At 48.4% G+C, this 27,965-nt stretch overlaps 1 protein-coding gene across 6 annotated transcripts in view; it reads left to right on the top strand.

Moving 5' to 3' along the window:
- Positions 1-2,288: 2,288 nt before the first annotated feature.
- The window catches only part of GARNL3 (GTPase activating Rap/RanGAP domain like 3), a 258,342-nt gene continuing 232,665 nt past the window's right edge, over positions 2,289-27,965 (top strand). For all 6 annotated transcript variants that reach the window (XM_068249011.1, XM_068249007.1, XM_068249009.1 and 3 more), the window contains exon 1: positions 2,289-2,543. In XM_068249011.1, the coding sequence (XP_068105112.1) occupies positions 2,419-2,543 (125 nt within the window). In that variant the 5' untranslated portion in view covers positions 2,289-2,418. The remainder of the gene's footprint in view (positions 2,544-27,965) is intronic.

Raw genomic sequence — 27,965 nt, 5'->3', positions numbered from 1 at the left:
GACGAAGGCCCCGCACTTCAGGCAGGGAGTCACCTTCCTTCCGCGATCCCCCGCAGCCTCCATCTCCTTACTCCACCGGCATCCATTACGTTGGTAACAGCGCCCCTGTGATGACGTGACCGAATGTCATCCCAGGAGGCGCTGTTACCAATGCGACAGATGCCGGGACAGAAAGGAGATGGAGGCTGCGGGGGATCAGCAGAAGGAAGGTGAGTTGTAACTACTCTGCCCGCTCCCCCCGCCGCTGCGGGGCACCTACCTATCTAACCTATACTGCGGGCACCTCCCTATCTAACCTTTACTCATGGCACCTAACACACAACAATGGCACACATGCATAATGACACACACACACACTGCACAGTGACACACATGTACACACACACTGCCCACTGACACACACACACACACACACACACACACACACACACACACACACACACACACACACACACACACACACTTACTCTGTACAGTGACACATACACACACACACTACCCAGTGACACACACACACACTCTACAGTGAGACACACACACTACCCAGTGACTCACACACACTGCCCAGTGACACACACACACACACACACTACCCAGTGACTCACACACACTGCCCAGTGACACACACACACACACTACCCAGTGACTCACACACACTGCCCAGTGACACACACACACTTACTCTGTACAGTGACACATACACTGCCCAGTGACACACACACACACACACACACACACTTACTCTGTACAGTGACACACACACTGCCCAGTGACACACACACACACACTCTGTACAGTGACACATACACACACTACCCAGTGACTCACAAACACTGCCCAGGGACACACACACTTACTCTGTACAGTGACACATACACACACTACCCAGTGACACTCACACACACTGCCCAGTGACACACAAACACTTACTCTGTACAGTGACACATACACACACACTACCCAGTGACACACACACTCTCTGTACAGTGACACACACACACACACACACACACACACTTACTCTGTACAGTGACACATACACACACTACCCAGTGACACACACACACACACTGCCCAGTGACACACACACACTCTGTACAGTGACACACACACACAGACACACACACACTACCCAGTGACACACACACACTGCCCAGTGACACACACAAACACTTACTCTGTACAGTGACACATACACACACACTACCCAGTGACACACACACTCTGTACAGTGACACATACACACACTCTGTACAGTGACACACACACACACACACACAAACACATATACATACACACACTTGTATAGTGACACACACACACTGCAAAGTGACACAAACACTCTTCACTGTGATACACACACTGCCCAGTGACACACACACACACACTCTGCATAGTGACACACACACACACACACACACACTCTTCACTGTGATACACACACTTTCCAGTGACACACACACACACACACACACACACACACACACACACACACACACACTGCTCAGTAACACATACACACTACACAGTGACACCTACTCTGCACAGTAACACACACACACACACACACACACACACACACACACACACACACTCTGTACGGTGACAGTGACACATACACACACTTGTATAGTGACACACACACACACTGCACAGTGACACACACACACACACACACACATTTTACAGTGACACACACTGCACAATGACACACACACACACACACACACAATCTTCACTGTGATACACAGACACACGGTGACCACACACACTCTGCACAGTAACACATACACACACACTCTGCACAGTAACACACACACACATACACCCTGCACAGTAACACACACACACACTCTGCACAGTAACACACACACACACACACACACACACACACACACACACACACACACACACACACACACACACACACACACACACACTGCACATAACACATACACTCTGCTCAGTAACACACTCACACACACACACACACACACACACACACACACACACACACACACACACACACACACACACACACACACACACACACACACACACACACACACACACACACACACACACACACACACACACACACACACACACACTGCACATAACACATACACTCTGCTCAGTAACACACTCACACACACACTAACATGCACACTAACATGCACACACTGCACAGTAACACTCACTCTCCACAGTAACACACTACACTCTGCACAGTGACACACACTAACATGCACACACACTGCGCTGAGCCTCCTCCTCCTGCAGGACAAGCAGCTGAACTGAATAAGACTTGGGATTGGGAAGGACTGAGGATGTCAGCCGGGGCTGCCTGTTACCGGATCTGATCCCAGCTCTGTAGAGCCCCCTCACAGCCCGGCCGGGACCCCTCTCCCCCCAGGGATGTCCTCCTCCCCCCGGGGCACCATGGATTGCCAGCTGGATAACTACATGGGAAAGCAGAAGTCTTCAATCCTGAGGAAGAGGGCTGCCCTGCTCAGAAAGGGCTGCAGCTTCGAGATCCAGAGGTGAGCGCAAGAATGCCATCTGTATCCTCCCAGTGTAACTGCAGAATTCCCCCCTGCCTGTACCCCACGCTGCACCCCCATAATATCACCTACAGAGTACAGACATACCCCCTGCTGCCTGTACCCCACACTGCACCCCCATACTATCACCTACAGAGTACAGACATACCCCCTGCTGCCTGTACCCCACACTGCACCCCCATAATATCACCTGCAGAGTACACACATACCCCCTCCTGCCTGTACCCCACACTGCACCCCCATACTATCACCTACAGAGTACACAAATACCCCCTGCTGCCTGTACCCCACACTGCACCCCCATACTATCACCTGCAGAGTACACACATACCCCCTCCTGCCTGTACCCCACACTGCACCCCCATACTATTACCTGCAGAGTACACACATACCCCCTCCTGCCTGTACCCCACACTGCACCCCCATACTATCACCTGCAGAGTACACACATACCCCCTGCTGCCTGTACCCCACACTGCACCCCCATACTATCACCTACAGAGTACAGACATACCCCCTCCTGCCTGTACCCCACGCTGCACCCCCATAATATCACCTACAGAGTACACACATACCCCCTGCTGCCTGTACCCCACACTGCACCCCCATACTATCACCTACAGAGTACAGACATACCCCCTGCTGCCTGTACCCCACACTGCACCCCCATACTATCACCTACAGAGTACACACATACCCCCTGCTGCCTGTACCCCACACTGCACCCCCATACTATCACCTACAGAGTACACACATACCCCCTGCTGCCTGTACCCCACACTGCACCCCCATACTATCACCTACAGAGTACAGACATACCCCCTGCTGCCTGTACCCCACACTGCACCCCCATACTATCACCTACAGAGTACAGACATACCCCCTGCTGCCTGTACCCCACACTGCACCCCCATACTATCACCTACAGAGTACAGACATACCCCCTGCTGCCTGTACCCCACACTGCACCCCCATACTATCACCTACAGAGTACAGACATACTCCCTGCTGCCTGTACCCCACACTGCACCCCATAATATCACCTACAGAGTACACACATACCCCCTGCTGCCTGTACCCCACACTGCACCCCCATACTATCACCTACAGAGTACACACATACCCCCTGCTGCCTGTACCCCACACTGCACCCCCATACTATCACCTACAGAGTACACACATACTCCCTGCTGCCTGTACCCCACACTGCACCCCCATACTATCACCTACAGAGTACACACATACCCCCTGCTGCCTGTACCCCACACTGCACCCCAATACTATCACCTGCAGAGTACACACATACCCACTCCTGCCTGTACCCCATGCTGCACCCCCATACTATCACCTACAAAGTACAGACATACCCCCTCCTGCCTGTACCCCACACTGCACCCCCATACTATCACCTGCAGAGTACACACATACCCCCTCCTGCCTGTACCCCACACTGCACCCCCATAATATCACCTTCAGAGTACAGATATACCCCTGCTGCCTGTACCCCACACTGCACCCCCATACTATCACCTACAGAGTACACACATACCCCCTGCTGCCTGTACCCCACACTGCACCCCCATAATATCACCTGCAGAGTACACACATACCCCCTCCTGCCTGTACCCCACACTGCACCCCCATACTATCACCTACAGAGTACACAAATACCCCCTGCTGCCTGTACCCCACACTGCACCCCCATACTATCACCTGCAGAGTACACACATACCCCCTCCTGCCTGTACCCCACACTGCACCCCCATACTATTACCTGCAGAGTACACACATACCCCCTCCTTCCTGTACCCCACACTGCACCCCCATACTATCACCTGCAGAGTACACACATACCCCCTGCTGCCTGTACCCCACACTGCACCCCCATACTATCACCTACAGAGTACAGACATACCCCCTCCTGCCTGTACCCCACGCTGCACCCCCATAATATCACCTACAGAGTACACACATACCCCCTGCTGCCTGTACCCCACACTGCACCCCCATACTATCACCTACAGAGTACAGACATACCCCCTGCTGCCTGTACCCCACACTGCACCCCCATACTATCACCTACAGAGTACACACATACCCCCTGCTGCCTGTACCCCACACTGCACCCCCATACTATCACCTACAGAGTACACACATACCCCCTGCTGCCTGTACCCCACACTGCACCCCCATACTATCACCTACAGAGTACAGACATACCCCCTGCTGCCTGTACCCCACACTGCACCCCCATACTATCACCTACAGAGTACAGACATACCCCCTGCTGCCTGTACCCCACACTGCACCCCCATACTATCACCTACAGAGTACAGACATACCCCCTGCTGCCTGTACCCCACACTGCACCCCCATACTATCACCTACAGAGTACAGACATACTCCCTGCTGCCTGTACCCCACACTGCACCCCATAATATCACCTACAGAGTACACACATACCCCCTGCTGCCTGTACCCCACACTGCACCCCCATACTATCACCTACAGAGTACACACATACCCCCTGCTGCCTGTACCCCACACTGCACCCCCATACTATCACCTACAGAGTACACACATACTCCCTGCTGCCTGTACCCCACACTGCACCCCCATACTATCACCTACAGAGTACACACATACCCCCTGCTGCCTGTACCCCACACTGCACCCCAATACTATCACCTGCAGAGTACACACATACCCACTCCTGCCTGTACCCCATGCTGCACCCCCATACTATCACCTACAAAGTACAGACATACCCCCTCCTGCCTGTACCCCACACTGCACCCCCATACTATCACCTGCAGAGTACACACATACCCCCTCCTGCCTGTACCCCACACTGCACCCCCATAATATCACCTTCAGAGTACAGATATACCCCTGCTGCCTGTACCCCACACTGCACCCCCATACTATCACCTACAGAGTACACACATACCCCCTGCTGCCTGTACCCCACACTGCACCCCCATACTATCACCTGCAGAGTACACACATACCCCCTGCTGCCTGTACCCCACACTGCACCCCCATACTATCACCTACAGAGTACAGACATACCCCCTGCTGCCTGGAACCCACACTGCACCCCCATACTATCACCTACAGAGTACACACATACCCCCTCCTGCCTATACCCCAAGACTGCACCCCATAATATTACCTACAGAGTACACACATACCCCCTCCTGCCTATACCCCAAGACTGCACCCCCATACTATCACCTACAGAGTACACACATACCCCCTCCTGCCTATACCCCAAGACTGCACCCCATAATATTACCTACAGAGTACACACATACCCCCTCCTGCCTATACCCCAAGACTGCACCCCATAATATTACCTACAGAGTACACACATACCCCCTGCTGCCTATACCCCAAGACTGCACCCCATAGTATCACCTACAGAATGGCCAAATACCCCCCCCCCCCCTGTCTGTACTCTCAGAATGTATCTACTGTGCACCCCCATAATATTACCTACAGAGTACACACATACCCCTCCCTCCTGTACCCCAACTATATCTACTGTGCACCCCATAATATCATCCACAGAATACCCCTTCCTGCCTGCACCCCCAAATATATATACTGTGTATCCCCATAATATCACCTACAGAACACCAACATTCCCCTCCTGTCTGTACCTAAAGACTGTGCGCCCAAAATATCACCTGCAGAATGGCAAAATACCCCCTCCTGCTTTTACCCCAAGAAGAGCAACTCTGTACCACTTTAATATTACATGCATAATAGAAACATACCCCCACCTGCCTGTACCCCAAGAGTGTCTCCACAATATCACCTGTACAATGCCCCTTCCAATGTGTGCCTCCATAATATCACCTGTACACAAGAGGGTCTGAGCTCACAAAGTACTTCCTAAGTCAAGCACCCCTGAACATGTGTATGTATATTACCAGGATCTGTTTATAAATGTTCACCTTAAAGGGATACTGTAGTGGGGTCGGGGGAAAATGAGTTGAAGTTACCCGGGGCTTCTAATGGTCCCCCGCAGACATCGGGCTCGATTCAGTAAACCGTGCTAAGTGTTAGCACGCCTGTGAAAAGCCCTATATCATGCCTAAAGTTAGTTTAGGCATGATAAATTCACATCTAAAGACTTTAGGCATGATAACTAGGGTGCTAACTGGGTTAGCACCCTTTACTAAATTCACATCGCGCGCACAGTCCTGCACGCAAAACTTTGGTCGCGCACCGCAAAAACAGCGCACATGATGCGCCTATAAGGTCGCATTGGGTGCGACCTTAATGACGCTCCATGTGACGTTAAAGTCGCACGCAATGCGACCTTATAGGCGCATCAACGCACCGTTTTCAAGCGACCGCGATGCAACATTTCGCGCACACCACGCTGGGGGCACGCAAAGTTTTCAGTGTGGGACTTTGTGCGCGATGTAAATTTAGTAAACGGTGCTGACCCAGTTAGCACCCTAGTTATCACGCCCAAAGTCTTTAGGCGTGCTAACTGGGTTAGCACCGTTTACTGAATCAAGCCCTACCTGTGCCCGCGCAGCCACTCACCGATGCTCTGGCCCTGCCTCTGGTTCACTTCTGGAATTTCAGACTTTAAAGTCTGAAAACCACTGCGCCTGCGTTGCCGTGTCCTCGCTTCCCCTGATGTCACCAGGAGCGCACTGCGAAGATACAGACCATACCCGCCTGCGCAGTACGCTCCTGGTGCCATCAGCGGGACCGAGGACACGGCAACGCAGGCGCAGTGGTTCTCAGACTTTAAAGTCTGAAATTCCAGAAGTGAACCGGAGGCGGGGCCGGAGCATCAGTGAGTGGCTGCGCAGGCACAGGATGTCTGCGGGGGACCATTAGAAGCCACAGGTAACTTCAACTCATTTTCCCCCGACCCCCTTTAAAGGGATACTGTAGGGGGGTCGGGGGAAAATGAGTTGAACTTACCGGGGCTTTCCCCCGACCCCCCTACAGTGTCCGTACACACACTAGATTTGTCTTGGTCGAGTTTCATCTTGCATGTGTATGGAGCGTAGAGGAACCGTAACAACATACAGTGATACGCAGTAAATCACTCAGGATGCCCACTTTTATTATAAATATCCTGGTTTCAGCATCAGAAGCATTCAGAATCAGAATCTTAAAGCCCCGCCCTCCCAGTGATGTCACAGCCTAGGCTGTTTATTATGCAGAATACTCCCCCCACAGCATTCTGGGAAACCAGAGGCTTTAGAACTCTCAGTTAACAAACATTCCACAGGGATCACCTGCCAGGACTAAATATGTCGCCACCATTGATAAATGTCAGAATGTAAATCATAAAGAGGAAAGATTTCACAATGGGCAAACACTGACTAAATCATTTATGAACATTGTAAAAAAAAACAATTGTATTTATTATATTATTTTGACTTTGATTTTATGGATTTACTGGGGTTAGAGGGTTTGGGAAGACTGGAGGAACTAAGTTTTTTGTTTTTTGTTTTTGTTTTTTTGCTCTGCTAAATGTTTACAGCCCTTGACCTGGGTCATATCAGGCCATGGTATGGATGCTGGAGTACACTGAATAAGCAGTTGTGTATCTGCAGTTATGTACCTTCAGTGGGATATATTTGACTTGTAATCAGTTCTGTTACTCTGTTGTGTATTAACATAAGTTCTTGCGGCTGTTGCTGAATATGACAGCAGTAGCATGAAGCAGGGAAATGCTTATCCTCTCAGTCACGCTAATAATACCTAACAGGATGAGCAGCTGGATAATGCGTTTCAAACCAGTTCACTCTTACCTTGAGACACTGCTTTATTCACCTGAGGAAGTGGGTGGATCCCCACGAAACGCATTCTCCATGGCTTTTGAATAAATCATTTATGTTTGCGAAGGGGTTAAAGGATAAAAAATATTTACCCTAAGACAAGGGTCTTACGTCTTAGGGTAAATTTTTCTTATCCTTTAACCCCTTCCTGACCGCCTAACGCCGATAGGCGTCGGGAAGGTGGCTTCAACCAGGACCAGCAAACGCAGATCGGCGTCAAGTCCTTGGGGCGGAGGTTAGCATAGATCGCGCGTGCAGATGCACGCATCCCCGATGTGTTACGGAGCTCCACTTCGTAAACAACCTGCCAGCCGCCAAGATCGCGGCTGGCAGGCTGAAAAAAAATGGCGAAAATGACTTGTACAGCGCTGCGATCTAGTGCAGCGCTGTACGGAGCCCTGTCCCCTAGTTAGGCAGGGAAACAGATTGCTCTCATAGGCTGATGGCTATGAGAGGCAATCTATGTGATTGGATGTCGTGGGGAGGAAGTGAAATATAAAAAAAATTGGCAAGTTTATTAAAAAAAAACCCCCCAAAAAACCCAATAAGGGCCTATTTCCACTATCGCGAATTCGCATGCGTTTTTCGCATGCAAATTCGCATAGCAATACAAGTGAATGGGACTGTTTCCACTTGTCAGGATTCCTTTGCGTTTCTCTGTGCAGAAAAAATTCGCATGGCAGAGCCATCAGAATTCACATACCGCTATGCGAATCGCATACAATGTATTTAATAGGAAATTCGCATGAGGTTTGGGTATTCGAATTTTCATGCGAATTCACATAGAAACAATGGAAAAGCACACCAGCACTGCCATGGTTAAATTCGCATATATGGTCATCCATGCAAATTCGCATGAAAATTCGCATAGACCCGCATGCGAAATTCGCATCCACATGCAAATTTTTACCGCGGCGATTCGCACCGCACAAGTGGAAATGCAGCCTGATATTAAATAAAAATAAAATAAAAATAAAAACAGCAGCAGCAATCAGATGCCACCAACAGAAAGCTCTGTTGGTGGCAAGATTCATTTGTGCGTTAAGTTGTATGGCCGTGCAGCACACTGTTCAAGCTGCAGTGTACTGAAGTGTAAAAAATGGCCTGGTCACTAGGGGTGTAAGCCTGTGGTCCTCAAGCAGTTAAACTGTTTTTAATCATTTTACACATGCTTTTGGGCACCTCCCCCCAGTGTTACACCTTCAAACCCCCCAAGGGAGTTGTTTTTTTGTTTGGGCAATTGTATTTTTGTTTTTTTGGTTTTCCATTTTCGCACCTACTATTTCTATTTCTTTGGAGTGCGACCTAACCACACTGTTATAGCCACTATTTATTAACCTGAGGAAGCGGGCCAGCACCTGTGAAACGCGTTGTCTTATGTGCATGAATAAACACTATTTCTACCTTACGTGGTTTGTTCTTTGGAGGAGGTTAGACCACAATCACTCCTACTTATACACTATAGTTGCTTATTAGATATCTTGGCGCGTCTCCAACAGTGTTTTTAGTATTAGTCCATACTCTTCAGGGTCCAATATTGCAAACCTCGTGTTTTCAATAACCCAAGGAGAGCGACCGACCCGTACCTGCACAGCAGGCCTGGGATACCGAGCGGGAACGGTTAATTTTCCTGCAGGTTCTGACAGTGGTGCAAGTATTGCAACTCACCCTTGTGAGTATAATTCTACTATTTAAAGAGAAACTGAAGTCTATTTTTTTACCTTAATTTCTGATGCAGTTCAATTCAGAATTAAAACCTAAGCATATTTGCTGCATCCCTGTGGCAAAATGAGTGATTTATGGCTTAGAAATAGCCCTGCAAAGTTCCAGGACTCGCATCATTCTCCTTCCTGTAAGAGGCAGAGCTGTGTGCAGTAGCCCTGGCTCCTCCTCCTCCTCCCCTCCCTTCTCAGTCTTCTTTCACTGAGAGGGGCAGGAAGAGGTGGAGATCCACGGAGATTGACTGTAGAGGAGGCAGAGCACAATCTGCGACCTGCGAGGTCGTAGGACTTTGCAGTTCTATTTTGAAGCCATAAATCACTCGTTTTGCCGCAGTGAATCTGCTTAGGATTTAATGCTGAATCAGACTACATAAGAAATTAAGGTAAAAAAAGAAACTTCAGTGTCTCTTTAAACACCTCCTTGTTCAGACGATATTGCACCATTGGGCTCCTGGTCAGTCATTCTAGAATCTTGGAGGTCACTCATAACCACCGAGAATCACAACAGAGATAACCACACAGAAGCAAGTCAACCCTCTCTTGGTGTTTGGTGCCACGACCTTCAAGCGATTATCCATGGTTGCCGTTCGGCAACCCAGTTTTTCAAGTACCCTATTTGTTTTATTTCCTTTCTGTATTACTTCACATACTACACCATGAGGGGCTACCGGTTCTCTCCTGTTTGTTTTATAATTCCTCCTGGAGGAACGACAGGTACTCCAGAACCCCATCATCTGGTCTGATATGGTTCCATTCCCTTTCTTCTGCTCTTATCCTACTCTGGGCCAGGGGCATAACCAGGGCCGAATTTGGAAATTTTACCGCCCAAGGCCCGCTGTCACCAACCCCGCCTCCCCCCAACTGCCCCGTCCTGGCCACAACCTGTTCTGTGTGCTCCCTCTGTCTTGTTTGTTCCCCTGGTCCAGTGCTCTGGTCTAGTGCACCCCCCCATACTGTTTACTTACTTCACTGGTCCTGTACAGCCCTGCCCCCCATTCTGTGCTGTGCTGTGGGGGGAACACAGGACTAGTGGTCCACTGCTCGCCAGTGTGGAAGCAGGGCTGGGTTTGTGACTGCTCTGGTACACATGTTTAGTGAGCCAGCCCGCCCCTTACTTCCTGGTGCCTTAGGCCATGGCCTTTGTGGCTTTGCTTCAAATCTAGGCTGTACATCTCTATCTGTAGACATTGCTGAGTAGATTGAAGACTGAGATACTCCCTGGCTTTCTGGGGGACACTGAGTACCTCTAGTACGGGCCCGGCATAGCGTAATATCGTAGCTGCCTCCACTTGTGGTAAGCTGTCTCTCGGCACAGGAAGTGCTTGTGGCACGCTAGAATAGATTGATGTTTCAGGGGAAGTCCCATCTCCTGTTAACTATCCCATCTTACGTCTCGAGGCTGCATTAAGTGTCCCCGGCAGCTCGAGACGTCCGGCATCTCTGACAATCCCAAATCATGATTAATGACTCCTCTGCATCGTAAAAACGTTCGGCTGGATTGTGTTTTATGTAACAGAGCCAGGCGATGGAGACTTCTGCTATCGATCCCGTAGAACGGAGACTCAACACAACCTATCAGGTGACTCCCGTTTACACCGAGATCGATGGGAAGTGCATTCCCTCATGTTGTCCTGCTTTTTTGTTTATGTTTTGTTAACCTATCTGGCTAATCGAAGTGGAACTCCAACCAAAATGGGTCTCGGCGTTTGATACCGCTACAGGGCGTACGTGCAAAAAGGTGTCCCTAAAATTTAATCCAGTCCGGCTTGTCTTCTGTGCTGTACCGTGAAACAGCTTTTGCATGTGGTGGTTTGTGGCCTGCTTGACACGGCTGAATTTATTCTATCGGCTCTGTTTGGTTTTGTTCCATCAGAGAACACCATTCAGCTGCACTCTGCTCCGATAAGGGGACTTCAAACACAGCTCCATTAATAATATTTGATTAATACTCCTTCCTAATCTCTCATCTCGTTCCGTACCGTGAAAGGTAAACATCTGGCTGTGCAGCACGGGGTGTACGTGTCCTTCAACTCTCTGTACTCTCTAACTGTGGCCAACTTCTGTTCAGTGTCCTGGTGGTTACTCTGCATGATATGCAGGCCAAAGCCTCTCCACACAAAATACTCTTCTCTTTCTATCTCCATTTCCAGGGAAAACAATCATTGAGTAGCACGAATCAAACATACCCTGACAGAGAAGACATTGGTGGGCTTGGTCCTGTACGTAGTTATTGCAGAGTGGGAGCAGAGTGGAGTGTTATACATTACTTGCTCCTGGCGGCGATACAGGTCCTCTTGTCTTCACTTCCTCTTCAGTTGGCAAGTGCCTTGCAGCCAGCCAATCACCATGTGGCGTCTTTCCCTGTCACATGACATGGGGCTTAACTGAAGAGGAAGTGAAGAAGGACATAATGCTCTGCTGCCATTCTGCATTATGTACAGGACCGCCCCCAATGATGGACATTGGGGGAGAGGCCAATGTAGTTATGCCCCTAACTCCTCCCATGCAGAACTGGCAGTGCTGATAGAGCTTGCCTGTTTTTACGCTGTCCAGCATCGAGCCTACCACCTCTGATCTAGTAGTGGGCGGCTGGTGGGAAGCACGAAATTTGGGTGCCTGTGGCTAATGGGCGATTTGGGTGCCACATGGGTGCTAATGCAAATATCAGCTATAAGGTGCCCAAAGTAGAAAATTGGGCACACAATAATTATTGTTTTGAAATTTACAACATTATAGTTTTTGACATTTTGTATGGTTTAAAAATTAGAACGTTATAGTTTTTCGCCATTTTCAATGTTTACTATTTATTATTATTCATTTTTGAAATGTATCGTTTTCAATATTATAAGGTTAGGAAGGTGGGGTTTTAGGGTTGGGCTTCAGAAAGGACGGTTTTAGGGTTATGCATCAGGAGGGGGGGGTTTAGGGTTAGGCGTCAGGAAGGTGGGATTTAGGATTAGGCACCAGGAAGGGGGGGGGGGGTTAGGGTTAGGCACCAGGAAGGGGGGGTTTAGGGTTAGGCGTTAGGAAGGGGAGGGGAGGTTTATGGTTAGGCATCAGGAAGGGGGGGGAGGTTTAGGGTTAGGCGTCAGAAAGAGGGGTTTAGGGTTAGGCGTCAGGGAGGGGAGGTTTAGGGTTAGGTGTCAAAAAAGGGGGTTAATGGTTAGGCATCAGGAAGGGGGGGGGGAAGTTTAGGGTTAGGTGTCAGAAAGGGGAGTTTAGGGTTAGGCATCAGGAAGGGGGGGGGGGAGGTTTAGGGTTAGGCGTCAGGAAGGGGGGGGAGCTTAGGGTTAGACATCAGAGGGGGAGGGTTCTGTGTGAGAGTAGGGTTAGGTTAAGTTGTAGTAAAATATCATTAATATATACCGATATTTTATTATGACAATTTAAAGGAAATTTAAAAGGAAACCCCAGGTAAGTGGATTTTTGTTTTTCATTTTCCCTGGACGTATCCTTTATTGGACAACTGATATGAGAAGAATATGGAAGCTGGTATATTTATTTCGTTTTAAACAATCCCAGCTGCCTGGCAGTCCTGCTGATCTATTTGGCTGCAGTAGTGCCTGAATCGCACCAGAAACAAACATGCAGCTAATCTTGTCACATCTGACAATAATGTCAGAAACACCTGATCTGCTGCATGCTTGTTCAGGGTCTATGGCTAAAAGCATTAGAGGCAGAGGATCAGCAGGACAGCCAGGCAACTGGTATTACTTAAAAGGAAATAAATATGGCAGCCTCCATATACCTCTCACTTCAGTAGTCCAAGCAACTGACCCTAGACCGGCAGAGAGACCACATTAAAGTATACCTGAAGCAAACTAACCTCCTAACGACCGCGTCACGCCGATGGGCATAAACGTGGCGGCTCCCCCCGGACCGCCTAACGCTGATTGGGGGAGTGATCAGCAGGAGATTGCGCGCGATTAGCGCGAATCTCCGCTTGAATGACGGACTCATCGCGAAAAAAGTAGGCAGTTAAAAAATGTGACAGATGACAGGTTTTGGGCCAGTCCATCTTTTTAAGGGGGATTCTCAGGGCTTTCTTTGTTTTCAACAACATTTCCTGAACAGCAGTGTAACTGCCAAAATAGTAAGATACCAGCCGGCCTCCCTAATCACTTGCACACTATTATGCCAGTTAGATTTTGCAACTGCTGTTCAGGAAATGCTGTTGAAAACAAATAAAGCCCTGAGAATCCCCCTTAAAAAGATGGACTGGCCCAAAACCTGTCATCTGTCACATTTTTTAACTGCCTACTTTTTTCGCGAAATAACCCCTTTAAAGAGGAACTGTTGCGAAAATCTTAACATTTAAAACACATACAAATAAGAAGTACGTTTCTTTCTGAGTAAAATGAGCCATAAATTACTTCTCTCCTATGTTGTTGTCACTTACAGTAGGTAGTAGAAATCCGACATTACTGACAGGTTTTGGGCTAGTCAAATTCCCCATGGGGGATACTCAACATGGCTTTTATTCTTTATAAAGACACTCCCTGAAAAATATTAATACAAAGATGCTGGCCATGCTCACTGTACACTTTTTTGGCAGTTGGACGGAGCAACTGACATTCACTAAGTGCTTTTGAAAATAAAGAAAACCCTGAGAACCCCGCCTCCCCCCATGAGAAGATGGGCTAGTCTAAAATCTGTCGGTAATGTCAGATTTCTACTACTTACTGTAAGTGACAGCAACATAGGAGAAAAGTAATATATGGCTCATTTCACTCTGGAAGAGTGAGAAGATGGGCTAGTCTAAAATCTGTTGGTAATGTCAGATTTCTACTACTTACTGTAGGTAGAAAAAAAAGTCTTGTAAAAGTAATACATTTTAATGGCTAACTGATAAAGTTAAATAATGCAAGCTTTCAGGGATCTAGTCCCCTTCTTCAGGCATATTTCCAGATGTTAGCTGTAGTAAAACACTGATGCAGGGAAATAGCAAACATGAAGATGGCAGTTGTGCTGGTTGCTGTTTAGCAGTTAGATGTCAGGTGATCAGCAGGCTGGAGCCAGTGAGCTTATACAAGCAAACATGAAATCTAGCAGGTTTCTGCAGATAGTGAAGCCAAGTCAATCATGTTATAAAAGGAGTCATGAATCCCATTCCACAATTTAAACCTTCTGTTAATGTCTTGAACATTTTCATAAATTTGTACTCAGAAATCTTTCTTGCTTGTTCATTTTTGAAGTTACCCTTAAGAATAAGTACTTTTAGATCTTGCATGCTGTGTCCTGGTTCACAGAAGTGTTGGCATCCTGCAACCCTGCATCAGTGTTTTACTACAGCTTACATCTGGAAATATGTCTGAAGAAGGGGACTAGATCCCTGAAAGCTTGCATTATTTAACTTTATCAGTTAGCCATTAAAAGGTATTACTTTTACAAGACTTTGTTTTTTTTCTACCTACATATATTGTTTGGCTAACACGGTACAGAAACATTTTTACTACTACTTACTGTGAGTGACAGCAACATAGGGGAAAAGTGATTTATGGCTCATTTCACTCTGGAAGAAATATACTTCGTATTTGTATATGTTTACATGTGTTTTAAATTTCAAGATTTTCATGACAGAGGTCCTTTAACAGCATTTGCCAAACATTTCCTATCTCAATTGAAAAAAACATATTAATTGATATTGTTCCTTTAAGGGCTCTGCCTTTGACTTGGGAAACCAGGGTTCGAATCCTGGTTAGGGTCAGTATCTATTCAGTAAGGAGTCCTCAGGCAAGACTTCCTAACATTGCAGGGTGGACCCTTGTGCGTGCCCTTAGTGGCTGCAGCTCTTGAGAGCTTTTAGTCCAACAGGAGAAAGTGCTATACAAATGTTAGGATAGGATTATTATAAAGGGCCCTCTTTCAGGAAAAAAAGGTTTACATATATTTCTGAGGCACTGACTATTTTTTTGTGATGTTACAACCCCCTTTAAATTTGCATGAAAGCTGTCAGGATCTGGTAGACGTTCTCTGCTAGCAGCCGCTGCTCTCTTTAGCTGCCCGCGTTCATTGAGCGGTCGTTCCGGAGGAACATGCGTTGCAGACGTCAGCTCATTCATACCTTCCTCCAGCGGCACAATATACCTGCATAGCAGCATCATTTCACACAAAGCAGCAGAGCCACACCATACAGAGTCGCACAATACTCTGCCTGTCTCTATACCTCGCTTCTGGCCTCGCTGAAGTCATGTTCTGTAGAATAAGTCATGAATCATCGTATATAAATAACTCGCTACGTGATGAAAGCTTCAGCGTGTTCGCCTGTCCCCCATGATTTTAGCTCTACAGTCCGATCGTTGTCATTTTCTGCGACTTCCTCTTGTCTCTGCGGGGCGACATGCAATTCTGACAGAAGGGACCAATTAAGTGCAACGTGCTGACAGTTTGAGAAGTGACACAAGGCCCTAAAGGACCTCAGAGAGGAAAGAGGTGGCAGGGAGACAGGGGGGGGGGGGGGAGGTGGCAGGGAGAAAGGGGGGGGGGGAGGTGGTGGGGAGACAGGGGGTGGAGGGGTGGCAGGGAGAAAGGGGGGAGAGGTGGCAGGGAGACAGGGGGGAGAGGTGGCAGGGAGACAGGGGGGAGAGGTGGCAGGGAGACAGGAGGGAGAGGTGTCAGGGAGACAGGAGGAGAGGTGGCAGGGAGACAGGGGGGAGAGATGGCAGGGAGACAGGGGGGAGAGATGGCAGGGAGACAGGGGGGAGAGGTGGCAGGGAGACAGGGGGGAGAGGTGGCAGGGAGACAGGGGGAGAGGTGGCAGGGAGACAGGGGGGAGAGGTGGCAGGGAGACGGGGAGAGGGCAGGGAGACAGGGGGGAGAGATGGCAGGGAGACAGGGGGAGAGGTAGCAGGGAGACAGGGGGGAGAGGTGGCATGGAGAAAGGGGGGGGGGGAGGTGGCAGGGAGAAAAGGGGGGGGGGGCAGGGAGAAAGGGGAGGGGGGAGGTGGCGGGGAGACAGGGGGTGGAGGGGTAGCAGGGAGACAGGGGAGAGAGATGGCAGGGAGACAGGGGAGAGGTGGCAGGCAGACAGGGGGGAGAGGTGGCAGGGAGACGGGGAGAGGTAGCAGGGAGACAGGGGGGAGAGGTGGCAGGGAGAAAGGGGGGGGGGGGTGGCAGGGAGAAAGGGGGGGGGGGGGCAGGGAGAAAGGGGGAGGGGAGGTGGCGGGGAGACAGGGGGTGGAGGGGTAGCAGGGAGACAGGGGAGAGAGATGGCAGGGAGACGGGGGAGAGGTGGCAGGCAGACGGGGGAGAGGTGGCAGGGAGACAGGGGGAGAGGTAGCAGGGAGACGGGGGAGAGGTGGCAGGGAGAAAGGGGGGGGGGGGGCAGGGAGACGGGGGAGAGGTGGCAGGAAGACAGGGGAGAGAGGTGGCAGGGAGACGGGAGAAGTGGCAGGGAGACAGGGGTGAGAGGTGGCAGAGAGACAGGGGGGAGAGGTGGCAGGGAGACAGGAGAGAGGTGGAGGGTGAAAGGGAGAGGAGGGATACAGGGATAGAGACGTAGAGTAGAATGGAGGGCAACGAGGGTGGGAGAGAGGAAGGGAAGATAGTGACATGCTACTATGGTAGGATTAGATTATGAGCTCCTCTGAGGACAGTCAGTGACATGACTATGTGCTCTGTAAAGTGCTGCAGAAGATGTCAGTGCTATATAAATACATAATAATAACATGGGAGGACATTACACTATGGCTGTGGTGGGATTAGATTGTGAGCTCCTCTGAGGACAGTCAGTGACATGACTATGTACTCTGTAATGTGCTGCAGAAGATGTCAGTGCTATATATCCTCTTCTCCATCTACATGCACGGTCTTGGTAACTTAATCAGCTCATTTGGTTTCCAATACCACCTATGTGCAGATGATACACAACTGTACCTCTTGGCCCCAGACCTTAACTCCCTCCTCACACGGGTTCCCGACTGCCTGTCCGCTATTTCCTCTTTCATGTCCTCTCGCTTCTTAAAACTTAATATGAATAAAACTGAACTAATAGTCTTTCCACCATCCCTGTCCACCCCTTTGCCTGATATTACAATAAATGTTAACAACACGTCTATAACATCAGTTGCCAAAGCACGGTGCTTGGGGGTAATATTTGATTCTTCTCTCTCATTTACTCCTCACATTAACTCCCTAACCAGCTCCTGCCATTTCCAACTGAAAAACATAGCACGTATCCGACCTTTTCTCTCCCATGACACAACCAAAATGTTAGTACATGCTCTTATTATATCTCGATTGGACTATTGCAATATATTGCTTGGTGGACTTCCAACTTACCGACTAACACCGCTCAATTCTGTACTGAACTCTGCTGCTCGACTCATTCATCTCTCCTCTCGCTCTTCCTCTGCTGCTCCTCTCTGTCAAGCTCTTCACTGGCTACCAATTAATGAAAGGATTCAGTTCAAACTCTTAACCCTAACCTACAAAGCTCTCCACTATCTCTCTCCCCTGTACATCTCCTCACTAGTCTCCAGATACCAACCCAACCGCAATCTCAGATCTGCACACGAGCTTCTTCTATCCTCTTCTACATTACCTCCTCACATTCACGTGTACAAGACTTCTCACGTGCCTCACCCCTCCTCTGGAATGCCCTTCCACAACACATCCGCCAGGACCGCCACTCTCCCACCTTTGAAATCTTTAAACGCTCCCTCAAAACCCACCTTTTCCGACAAGCATATTCTCTAGCTTAAAGGGAAGGTTCAGGGAGGGTGGGTAAAAAATAAAAATAAAATTCCACTTACCTGGGGCTTCCTCCAGCCCGTGGCAGGCAGGAGGTGCCCTCGCCGCCGCTCCGCAGGCTCCCAGTGGTCTCCGGTGGCGCGCCCGACCTGGCCAGGCCGGCTTGCCAGGTCGGGCTCTTCTGCGCTCCAAGGCCCAGAACTTCTGCGTCCCACGCCGGCGCTCTGACGTCATCGGACGTCCTCCGGGCTCTACTGCGCATGCGCAGAACTACTGCGCATGCGCAGTAGAGCACGGAGGACGTCCGATGACGTCAGAGCGCCGGCGTGGGACGCAGAAGTTCCGGGCCTTGGAGCGCAGAAGAGCCCGACCTGGCAGCCGGCCTGGCCAGGTCGGGTCGGCCACCGGAGACCACCGGGAGCCTGCGGAGCGGCGGCGAGGGCACCTCCTGCCTGCCACGGGCTGGAGGAAGCCCCAGGTAAGTGGAATTTGATTTTTATTTTTTGCCCACCCTCCCTGAACCTTTCCTTTAAGCCATGCACCCACTAAATAACCTAATTATGCACTGCCTGTACTTATACTGTATACTTCCCCACCTCTTGTTTCCACCCCATTCCTTTAGATTGTAAGCTTGCAAGGGCAGGGCTCTTACCCATTTTGTGTCATGGAATGTTATTAATTTAATTGCTTGCACACTGTTAGACATTTATACATTTTAGTCATCATGTTAAATCAAATTGTAATCAGCAGTGCTGTATCTTGTACCAGTGTTCATATTTGATGTATATCATTGTCTGTATCATTATGTATCCCTTGTTTGTTTTCTTACATTGTACAGCGCCACGGAATATGTTGGCGCTTTATAAATAAATAATAATAATAATAATATACGGTAAATACATACTAATAATAATGTTAAGACAATAGACAATGTCAGTGCTATATAAATACATAATAATAACATGGGAGGACATTACACTATGGCTGTGGTAGGATTAGATTGTGAGCTTCTCTGAGGACAGTCAGTGACATGACTATGTACTCTGTAAAGTGCTGCAGAAGATGTCAGTGCTATATAAATACATACTAATAATAATGTTAAGACAATAGACTATGATTATGGTAGGATTAGATTGTGAGCTTCTCTGAGGACAGTCAGTGACATGACTATGTACTCTGTAATGTGCTGCAGAAGATGCCAGTGCTATATAAATACATAATAATAATGTGGTAGGACATTAGACTATGACAGGATTAGATTGTGAGCACCTCTGAGGACAGTCAGTGACATGACTATGTACTCTGTAATGTGCTGCAGAAGATATCAGTGCTATATAAATACATAATAATAATATGATAGGACATTAGACTATGACTATGGTAGGATTAGATTGTGAGCTCCCCTGAGGACAGTCAGTGACATGGCTATGTATTCAGATTTTTATCGCAAAAAAAAAAATAATCACATTTTTTTTTTATCAGAAAAAAAAAGATTCTTTTCAATTTCTTCCCTATTCGATTATTTTGGTCGTATAAACGGGAAAACCTAACTATTTGATTGTACCATGTATGGGTACCTTTAGAGTTACAAAAACAGTGTTTTACAATAGCGTTACAGAGGCAGAAATCAATACATTTTTATACTTTTATACAGGCTGGCTATATCATTTATAGCCGTTGGGAACAGATCATGCCCGCCGAGAGAATTGTGCACGCCAGCGGTTGCATGCAGGGAAAAAGTGAGGCCCAGTAGTGGGAAATGAGCAAAACGGCTGTGGCCCGCTTTTTGAAGCGAATCACAGCATACCTCCCAACATTTTGAGATCAGAAAGAGGGACACTTAAAGAGACACTGAAGCGAAAAAAAAAATATGATATAGTGAATTGGTTGTGTACTATGAATAATTACTAGAAGATTAGCAGCAAAGAAAATATTCTCATACTTTTATTTTCAGGTATATAGTGTTTTCTCTAACATTGCATCATTCTATAATATGTGCAGATTACACAACACTCAGCATTCAAAATGAGTCTTTCAGAGCAGTCTGTGAAGTAATGACCTCTCCTCTAGCAGAGGAAAAGTAAACAGTTCAATTACAGTTGAGATAATAAAAGTCAGATAACAGCCCTCTCCAGGACTTAAGGCCCATACACACGTCGGATTTTAGCGAACGACCCGTCGTTTGAACGTTCCGTCGTTCGGACGTTTTCGCGTCAAATCCGACGTGTGTACAGACTATTGTTCGGGTGATAAGACTGGTTACCAACGATCCGCTGGGCGGATCGCTGGTAACCAGTCTTATCACCCGAACGATAGTCTGTACACACGTCGGATTTGACGCAAAAACGTCCGAACGACGGAACGTTTAAACGACGGGTTGTTCGCTAAAATCCGACGTGTGTATGGGCCTTTCCTCTACTGGAAACAATTAGACTCATGTCTCTGCTCCTAATGCTTTATTTCTTAGCTGTACTACACATACAAATCATAATATCATAATTTTTTTTTCGCTTCAGTGTCTCTTTAAGCCATGCCCCTGCCACACCTCCAACCACGCCCCTGACACACCCCTAATCACGCATACCATAAAAATTTCATAAGAAAAATATGTTGTTTTAAAATTCAGACTTCACTGGCCCTTTCTATCCTGGTTCATTTTCCTTCATATTAACATTTGAAAATAAGAAATATATCAATGTAAAGGTTGGGAATAAAGTTTAGAGTCAAAAACTATTTTCTGTAGAGAAATACATATACTTAAGTACCAGCAGTCTCTGCCCCCTTAAGGACCATAGAGCGCTGGTACCAGAAACGGCAGAATAGCGACGAATACTGACGAATTGCCGCACTTACCTGACGCAATCACCGCCACCACCGCACGTTTGGAACCTGGGCCACCCAGGCGGGGAGACAGCGGCGAGATCGTCGGTAGCGAAGAAAGCAGCAAAAATGTGCGGCGTTGGTGTATTGAAATCTACACCCTGGCAGCCAGATAGCCATAAAAACAGGCGTAGATTTCAATCATCAGGGTCCTTAAGTAGTTTTGGCAAAGTTGTCAAGTAGTGGTATTTACATTATTTGCAAACCGTTTTCTTCGCCAGATCAAGATTTGCACAAATCAAGCCTGTGGCCAATGCAGAAATCATTATATGAAGATCTTGTTTTAAAACTTCATAAACTTTTTGACTCTTAGCTCAGCCAGTCTTAGCGGTGGAAGAGTTTGTAATCTTTGTTTCACTTAAATCTAGAACACAGAAAGCTGCTGAAAAGTACACTTTATACTGGATTTTAATGACCAGGGTAATAAATGTCTTCTATATTTTTGATAAGGATTCTTTGAATTTTTCTCTGTGACTCATGCTGCGGGTTTATGATGCAGAATCTTGCTAGCTACTTTCATGTGGAGCTGAACTCTTGCACAGGACAGAAGGAAAACAGAGAAATGCCCCCTGTATGTATTCAGAGTTTAGCCTGTCTAATCCTCCCCTCATCTGTGACTAATCACAACTGTAATTTGATCTCTCAGCTGTGTCAGCCTCGGCAGAGCAGCTAATTTGTAAACACTGGATGTTAACCCTATGTCTGCTCTGCTTCCATGAAGCAGGAGGTAGACAAACTGTAGTTTTATTGCGGAATTTGTATCAGCTGTAGCAAAGAAATGTTTTTTCTTTAAAGGGTATTATGTTGTTGCTTATCTTTTAGAGTAGAGAGGAAATTCTAAAGTTCAGGTCCGCTTTAAGGAAATTCTAACGCTATTTCTGGCAGAGATCTGGCTACCTGTTTGTGAAGATACTTAGCTAAATTAAGGGGAACTCTAACCTATTACTGTTATCGAGGCATGCTACAGGTAAAACCTAATCACCAGCGAGAGATCACCATGGCCAGTCAGAGGGGAGAGCTTTGGCATGTGACCAATCAGGTGGGGGTGCTGGCACCCGATCGGCCAATCACAGCCACCCGCTGCTCCTTTTGCTAAATGGTGCCGATGCTCTCGCGGGCGGAACTACAGCACTGTCTTTGGGCCAATCACTGCACTCGATTAGTAGCAGTGACGTGATGGGGGATGGGTGGGGTGCATCCTCAGACAGCAGAAAGTCTAGAACCATCCATTTCGTGCCATAACTTCACTCTCAGCTTCTGGCAGAACCTCCTTGCTTCTGTATCACCTATTGCTTCTGGATGAATAGTGGAGAGCTATAGGAGCTATGCCTAGGATGTCCCCTTGGCTGGTTCTACACTTCATACAAACTTGTCACCAAACTGCTGCCACGTTCCCATGGGAGGATGAGGCAGCTCATCAAAGGGCTTCTCAGTGGCTGTGCTGACCGTTTGCTGACTTGAGTAGGAGCCTGATCTTGTACTGGGGTAAAGACGTGATTGGCTGGGACCTGGTGATGGAAGTATTCCAGGGATGGACAGAATGGTGCAACCACCAAGCAGTGCCGGGACAAGGTCCTCCAGCACCCAAGGCTGAGACACCAAAGTGCGCCCCTCCATCCCTCCCACCCCAGCCGTCACACACTGATTGCTATTACACTAAGAGGCACCCCAGGGCCCCCAACACCTTAATCTCTAGTTATCTGACTTGCAGTCACTGCCATGTATCCCCTTTTCTTATTTCTCTCTGCTTCAAACACAATAGGGGAATGATAGCTGAGTGAGTTGTGCGCCCCCTCCTACACTGCGCCCTGAGGCTGGAGCCTCTCTCACCTTGGCCCCGCCCTGCACCCCCTTCCTACACTGCGCCCTGAGGCTGGAGCCTCTCTCGCCTCGGCCCCGCCCTGCACCCCTTCCTACACTGCGCCCTGAGGCTGGAGCCTCTCTCGCCTCTGCCCCACCCTGCGCCCCCTGCGCCCTGAGGCTGTAGCCTCTCTCGCCTCTGCCCCACCCTGCGCCCTGAGGCTGTAGCCTCTCTCGCCTCTGCCTCGGCCCGACCCTGCCACCAGGAGAGCAGCACCAGCTGCAGGGTATAGGGGACATGGTGACATGGAGGTCACATTGTTGGCAGAGTGAAATCAGAATCTTCACCAAGTACTTCCACAATTATTTGAGGGACAGGTGGCAATGGTAATTGCACATTTAACAAGGCACAGTGCAAATTTAAAGTGGACCTGAACTCTTGCACAGGACACAAGGAAAACCGAGAGAAATGCACCCTGTATGTACTTAGAGAGTTTAGTCTGTCTAATTCCCTCTGACTAATCACAAGTGTAATTTGATCTCTCAGCTGTGACAGTTGGCTGCCTAAGCAGAGCCGCTAATTTGTAAACACAGGATGTAAACTCTGTCTGCTTCCATGAGAGCAGGAAGTAGACATATTGCAGATTTATTGCAGGATTGGTATCAGCTGTAGCAAGAAAATGTTTTTCCTTAAAGGTTATTATGCTGTTGCTTGTCTTTTAGAGCAGAGAGGAAGTTCCGCTTTAACAGGTAGGGCAATTGAAAGACAGTGAGTAATTCACAAACATTGAGGCCGGGGGCCGCACCGCCAAAAACAGGCCTTCGGGGATCACCACATTAGTATGCGGTAATCCCCTTCTTGCCAGGGTCCAAACAGGAAGTGACACTCGCTTGCGGTCACTTCCTGTTTTGAAGATACGGAAGTGCTTGGAAGCATATTGCAAAAATATGCTTCCGCGCAATACCAACATTTTGGTAAACCCTGCCTACACGACTTCCGGTCTGCAACACTTCGCCGCAGAGGTTGTTTGTCTGGGCGGTAGATCGGCGACTTCTGGTGCACCACACCGCATGCTGTATGAAAGCACTCATAGGCGGTAAAATGGGGTAAAATGACCCGCCACACCGTGCCAGTGTAAAAGGGCCCTCAGACTTACAAACAGGCAATAAGGCATAGGTTCAGTAGAGGCTCAGTAGAGCAAAGAATAGGACACCAGGAGGCACGTGAGGGAGGCTAGGGGATATTGCTGGGCGGGGCTAGTGTTCAGGAGAAGGACAGCCTCAGGGAAGAAGGTGTTCCTGTGCCTGGAGGCATTCCCTCCATTATGCAGCATCCCCCCTGGATGAGCATGACAAGGATAACACAATTAAAGGAAAAGAGGCGCCCTGGTGGATATAAAGTAGATTAAAACCAGTATAAAAATGAATAAGGTGAGATGGCTTACCTCAAAAACGAAATTCTTGTGTGAACAAAGAATTTTATTTACCACAGGCAACTTGTTTCGCGGGTCTGAGCCCGCTTCCTCAGGCCAATCACAGTGCCAATCATAAATAAAACCAATAGCATAGTGAGGCTAGTTGTGCAGCAAATACCACTCCAGCGGGAAGGGGGGGGGGGGGGGGGGAGAATCACACGCCGGGGGATTGGATAAGACAGCCAAAAGCAATGACTTTTTGTCCCAAAAACTTGGCTTATACTCATATACGGTAATGATTTTAGGCACTGTAATTAGCCTGTGGAAGTGGGCTCAGACCCATGAAACGCGTTGCCTGTGCTAAATATATTTCCTTGTCTTATGAGATTGTTGTTATTGAGGTAAGCCATCTCTCTTTTTCTTCTTTTTATCTACTTCTGTGCGCCTCTTTTCCCCTTTTGTCCATATTAGTGTGAATTTTAGGCAACTTCTACTTCCTACTATTTATAGTCATTCCCTAGTTGCATCTTTGTGTGGAGCATGACCTGCAGGTGATGGAGCTTGGGGAGGACCTTCTAGGAGGACACTCAGTAGTAATTGGATGGAAAGTGACTGATTCACATGTAAATTACCTCGGAGAATTCATGACCTTCCCGACCTTGTCCCGTTGCTCCACCAATATGCATCTCTAAAGAGCCACTTTCTAGCCCGCTTTTGGAGATGACCGTTGAGTTCATAATACATTTTTATACTGACTGGTGGTAACCAACCAGGAAAGAGTTTGGCTACAGCATACTACCCCACTGGGGAACCAGCAGAAGACATTACTGCAGTAAATATTGTCCACAATGTTCCTCCAACGTGAACACTGCTTTGCCTGGTGCATGAAGGACAGCCACGTCATCGCCTATAAATAGCTCCTCGCTGCTCCTTAAATCATTGGAAATCAGATTCATTCCCTCGATCTGCTATATCACAGCTCTTTTGTGAAAAATGACTGATTTGGTCCTTGTTGGGCGGTTTCGGTGACTCCCCTGCTCACCTAAACGAGAAGTAGGGAGAGATCAGGAGGTCAATGGTGCAGTATAGTCAGGTACAGGAGAGTCTCGGTTACACGGCTCTGACGGGGATCGTCTGATGCGGGATAAGTATGCTATCTGGTTGCTTGAGACTGAATGTTAAAGGGGAACTGAAGTAAGAGGTATACGGAGGCTGCCATATTTATTTTCTTTTAACCTCCCTGGCGTTCTATTAAAATCGCCAGGGAGGCTGCGGGAGGGTTTTTTTTTATTAAAAAAAAACTATTTCATGCAGCCAACTGAAAGTTGGCTGCATGAAAGCCCACTAGATGGCGCTCCGGAGGCGTTCTTCCGATCGCCTCTGGCGCCCAGAATAAACAAGGAAGGCCGCAATGAGCGGCCTTCCTTGTTTTGCTTCCCTCGTCGCCATAGCGACGAGCGGGGTGACGTCATGGACGTCAGCCGACGTCCTGACGTCAGCCGCCTCCGATCCAGCCCTTAGCGCTGGCCGGAACTATTTGTTCCGGCTGCGCAGGGTTTGGGCGGCTGGGAGGACCCTCTTTTGCCGCTGCTCGCGGCGGATCGCCGCAGAGCGGCGGCGATCAGGTAGCACACGCAGCTGGCAAAGTGCCGGCTGCGTGTGCTGCTTTTTATTTGGTGCAAATCGGCCCAGCAGGGCCTGAGCGGCGACCTCCGGCGGTAATGGACGTGTGTACTCGTCCATACCGCCAAGGAGGTTAATCAATACCAGTTGCCTGGCAGCCCTGCTGATCCTCTGCCTCTAATACTATTAGACATAGCCCCTGAACAAGCATGCAGCAGATCAGGTGTTTCAGACTTTAATGTCAGATCTGACAAGACTAGCTGCATGCTTGTTTCTGGTGTTATTCAGATACTACTGCAGAGAAATAGACCAGCAGGGCTGCCAGGCGACTGGTATTGATTAAAAGGAAATAAATATGGCAGCCTCCGTATACCTCTTACTTCAGTTCCCCTTTAAAAATAGGCCTAGCTAATACTGTGCTATTGCTTCACAACAAGACAGACCGGACGCTGTGACTTTAAGCGCTTTTAATCCTCTTCATGCCATAGATATAACACAGACATCTTGTTATACAGCGATGCATCAAACCTGTTCATGCAGTGATGCAGGGGTGTCAGGGTTCGGGTGACCAGGGAGTAGAAGGACGGCACTACAGCAGTTTCACGCCGGACTGGCGCTTGCTCACGTGCGTGTGTCCTGCGTGTAATGAGGGCGCCAGGCGATTTCCTGAAGAAAGTCTCCAGGCCGTGCCCCCGGCGTTCGTCATTGGTGTAGAGGAGTTGTCAGTGAGGTCAGGGGTGAGGGGGCGGAGACTAATACTGTGCTATAACCCATTCTATATACAGTACATATTATGAATGATAAATTATAAAATACAGTAACTGAAAGTATATTAACCTTGAGGGGAGATGTGGAATCCAGTCTTAAAACACCAGAGCCCATAAAAAAGCCTAAGAAGTTGGCCGATACCACTGTGAGTACTGCCGGTGATTTGTGCTGGTTGGTTGAGACTGCTGGTTAGTTGAGTTCTGCATAATTGGGACTCTACTTATGGAAAATGTAAGTGAATGTGATATATACTTACAAAGGTGGGTTGCAGATCCCTGCAACCACCGTATAACACCATCCTTGCTCGGTGCCCCAGGTCCTGCCGGATACTGGATGGTCGCTCTCCTGTGGTCCCTAATAGCGTTATGATTCATGAGATAGCAGCATTCCACTGAGCACAATGTAATTTATGTACATTAGAGGTTTGTGCAGCGCAGAATGATCCACATACAAGGCTCTCTCCAGCCTGTGAGATCCTGACACGTGAATGGGATATATTGCTAATACAGAGGCTCCAGTTGCTGTAAACAGTGTCTCCAGCGGGGTGTGTGACATTTCCCAGCACTGCAGGCAGAGCATTACTGAGCATTGACACATACACAGCCGTCCACACACACACACACACACACACACACACACACACACACACACACACACACACACACCAACAACAACAACACACAG

This window comes from Hyperolius riggenbachi, chromosome 8 (assembly GCF_040937935.1).
Source record: "Hyperolius riggenbachi isolate aHypRig1 chromosome 8, aHypRig1.pri, whole genome shotgun sequence".
Lineage (NCBI taxonomy): Eukaryota > Metazoa > Chordata > Amphibia > Anura > Hyperoliidae > Hyperolius > Hyperolius riggenbachi.
This window is presented reverse-complemented; position numbering and strand designations above follow the sequence as displayed.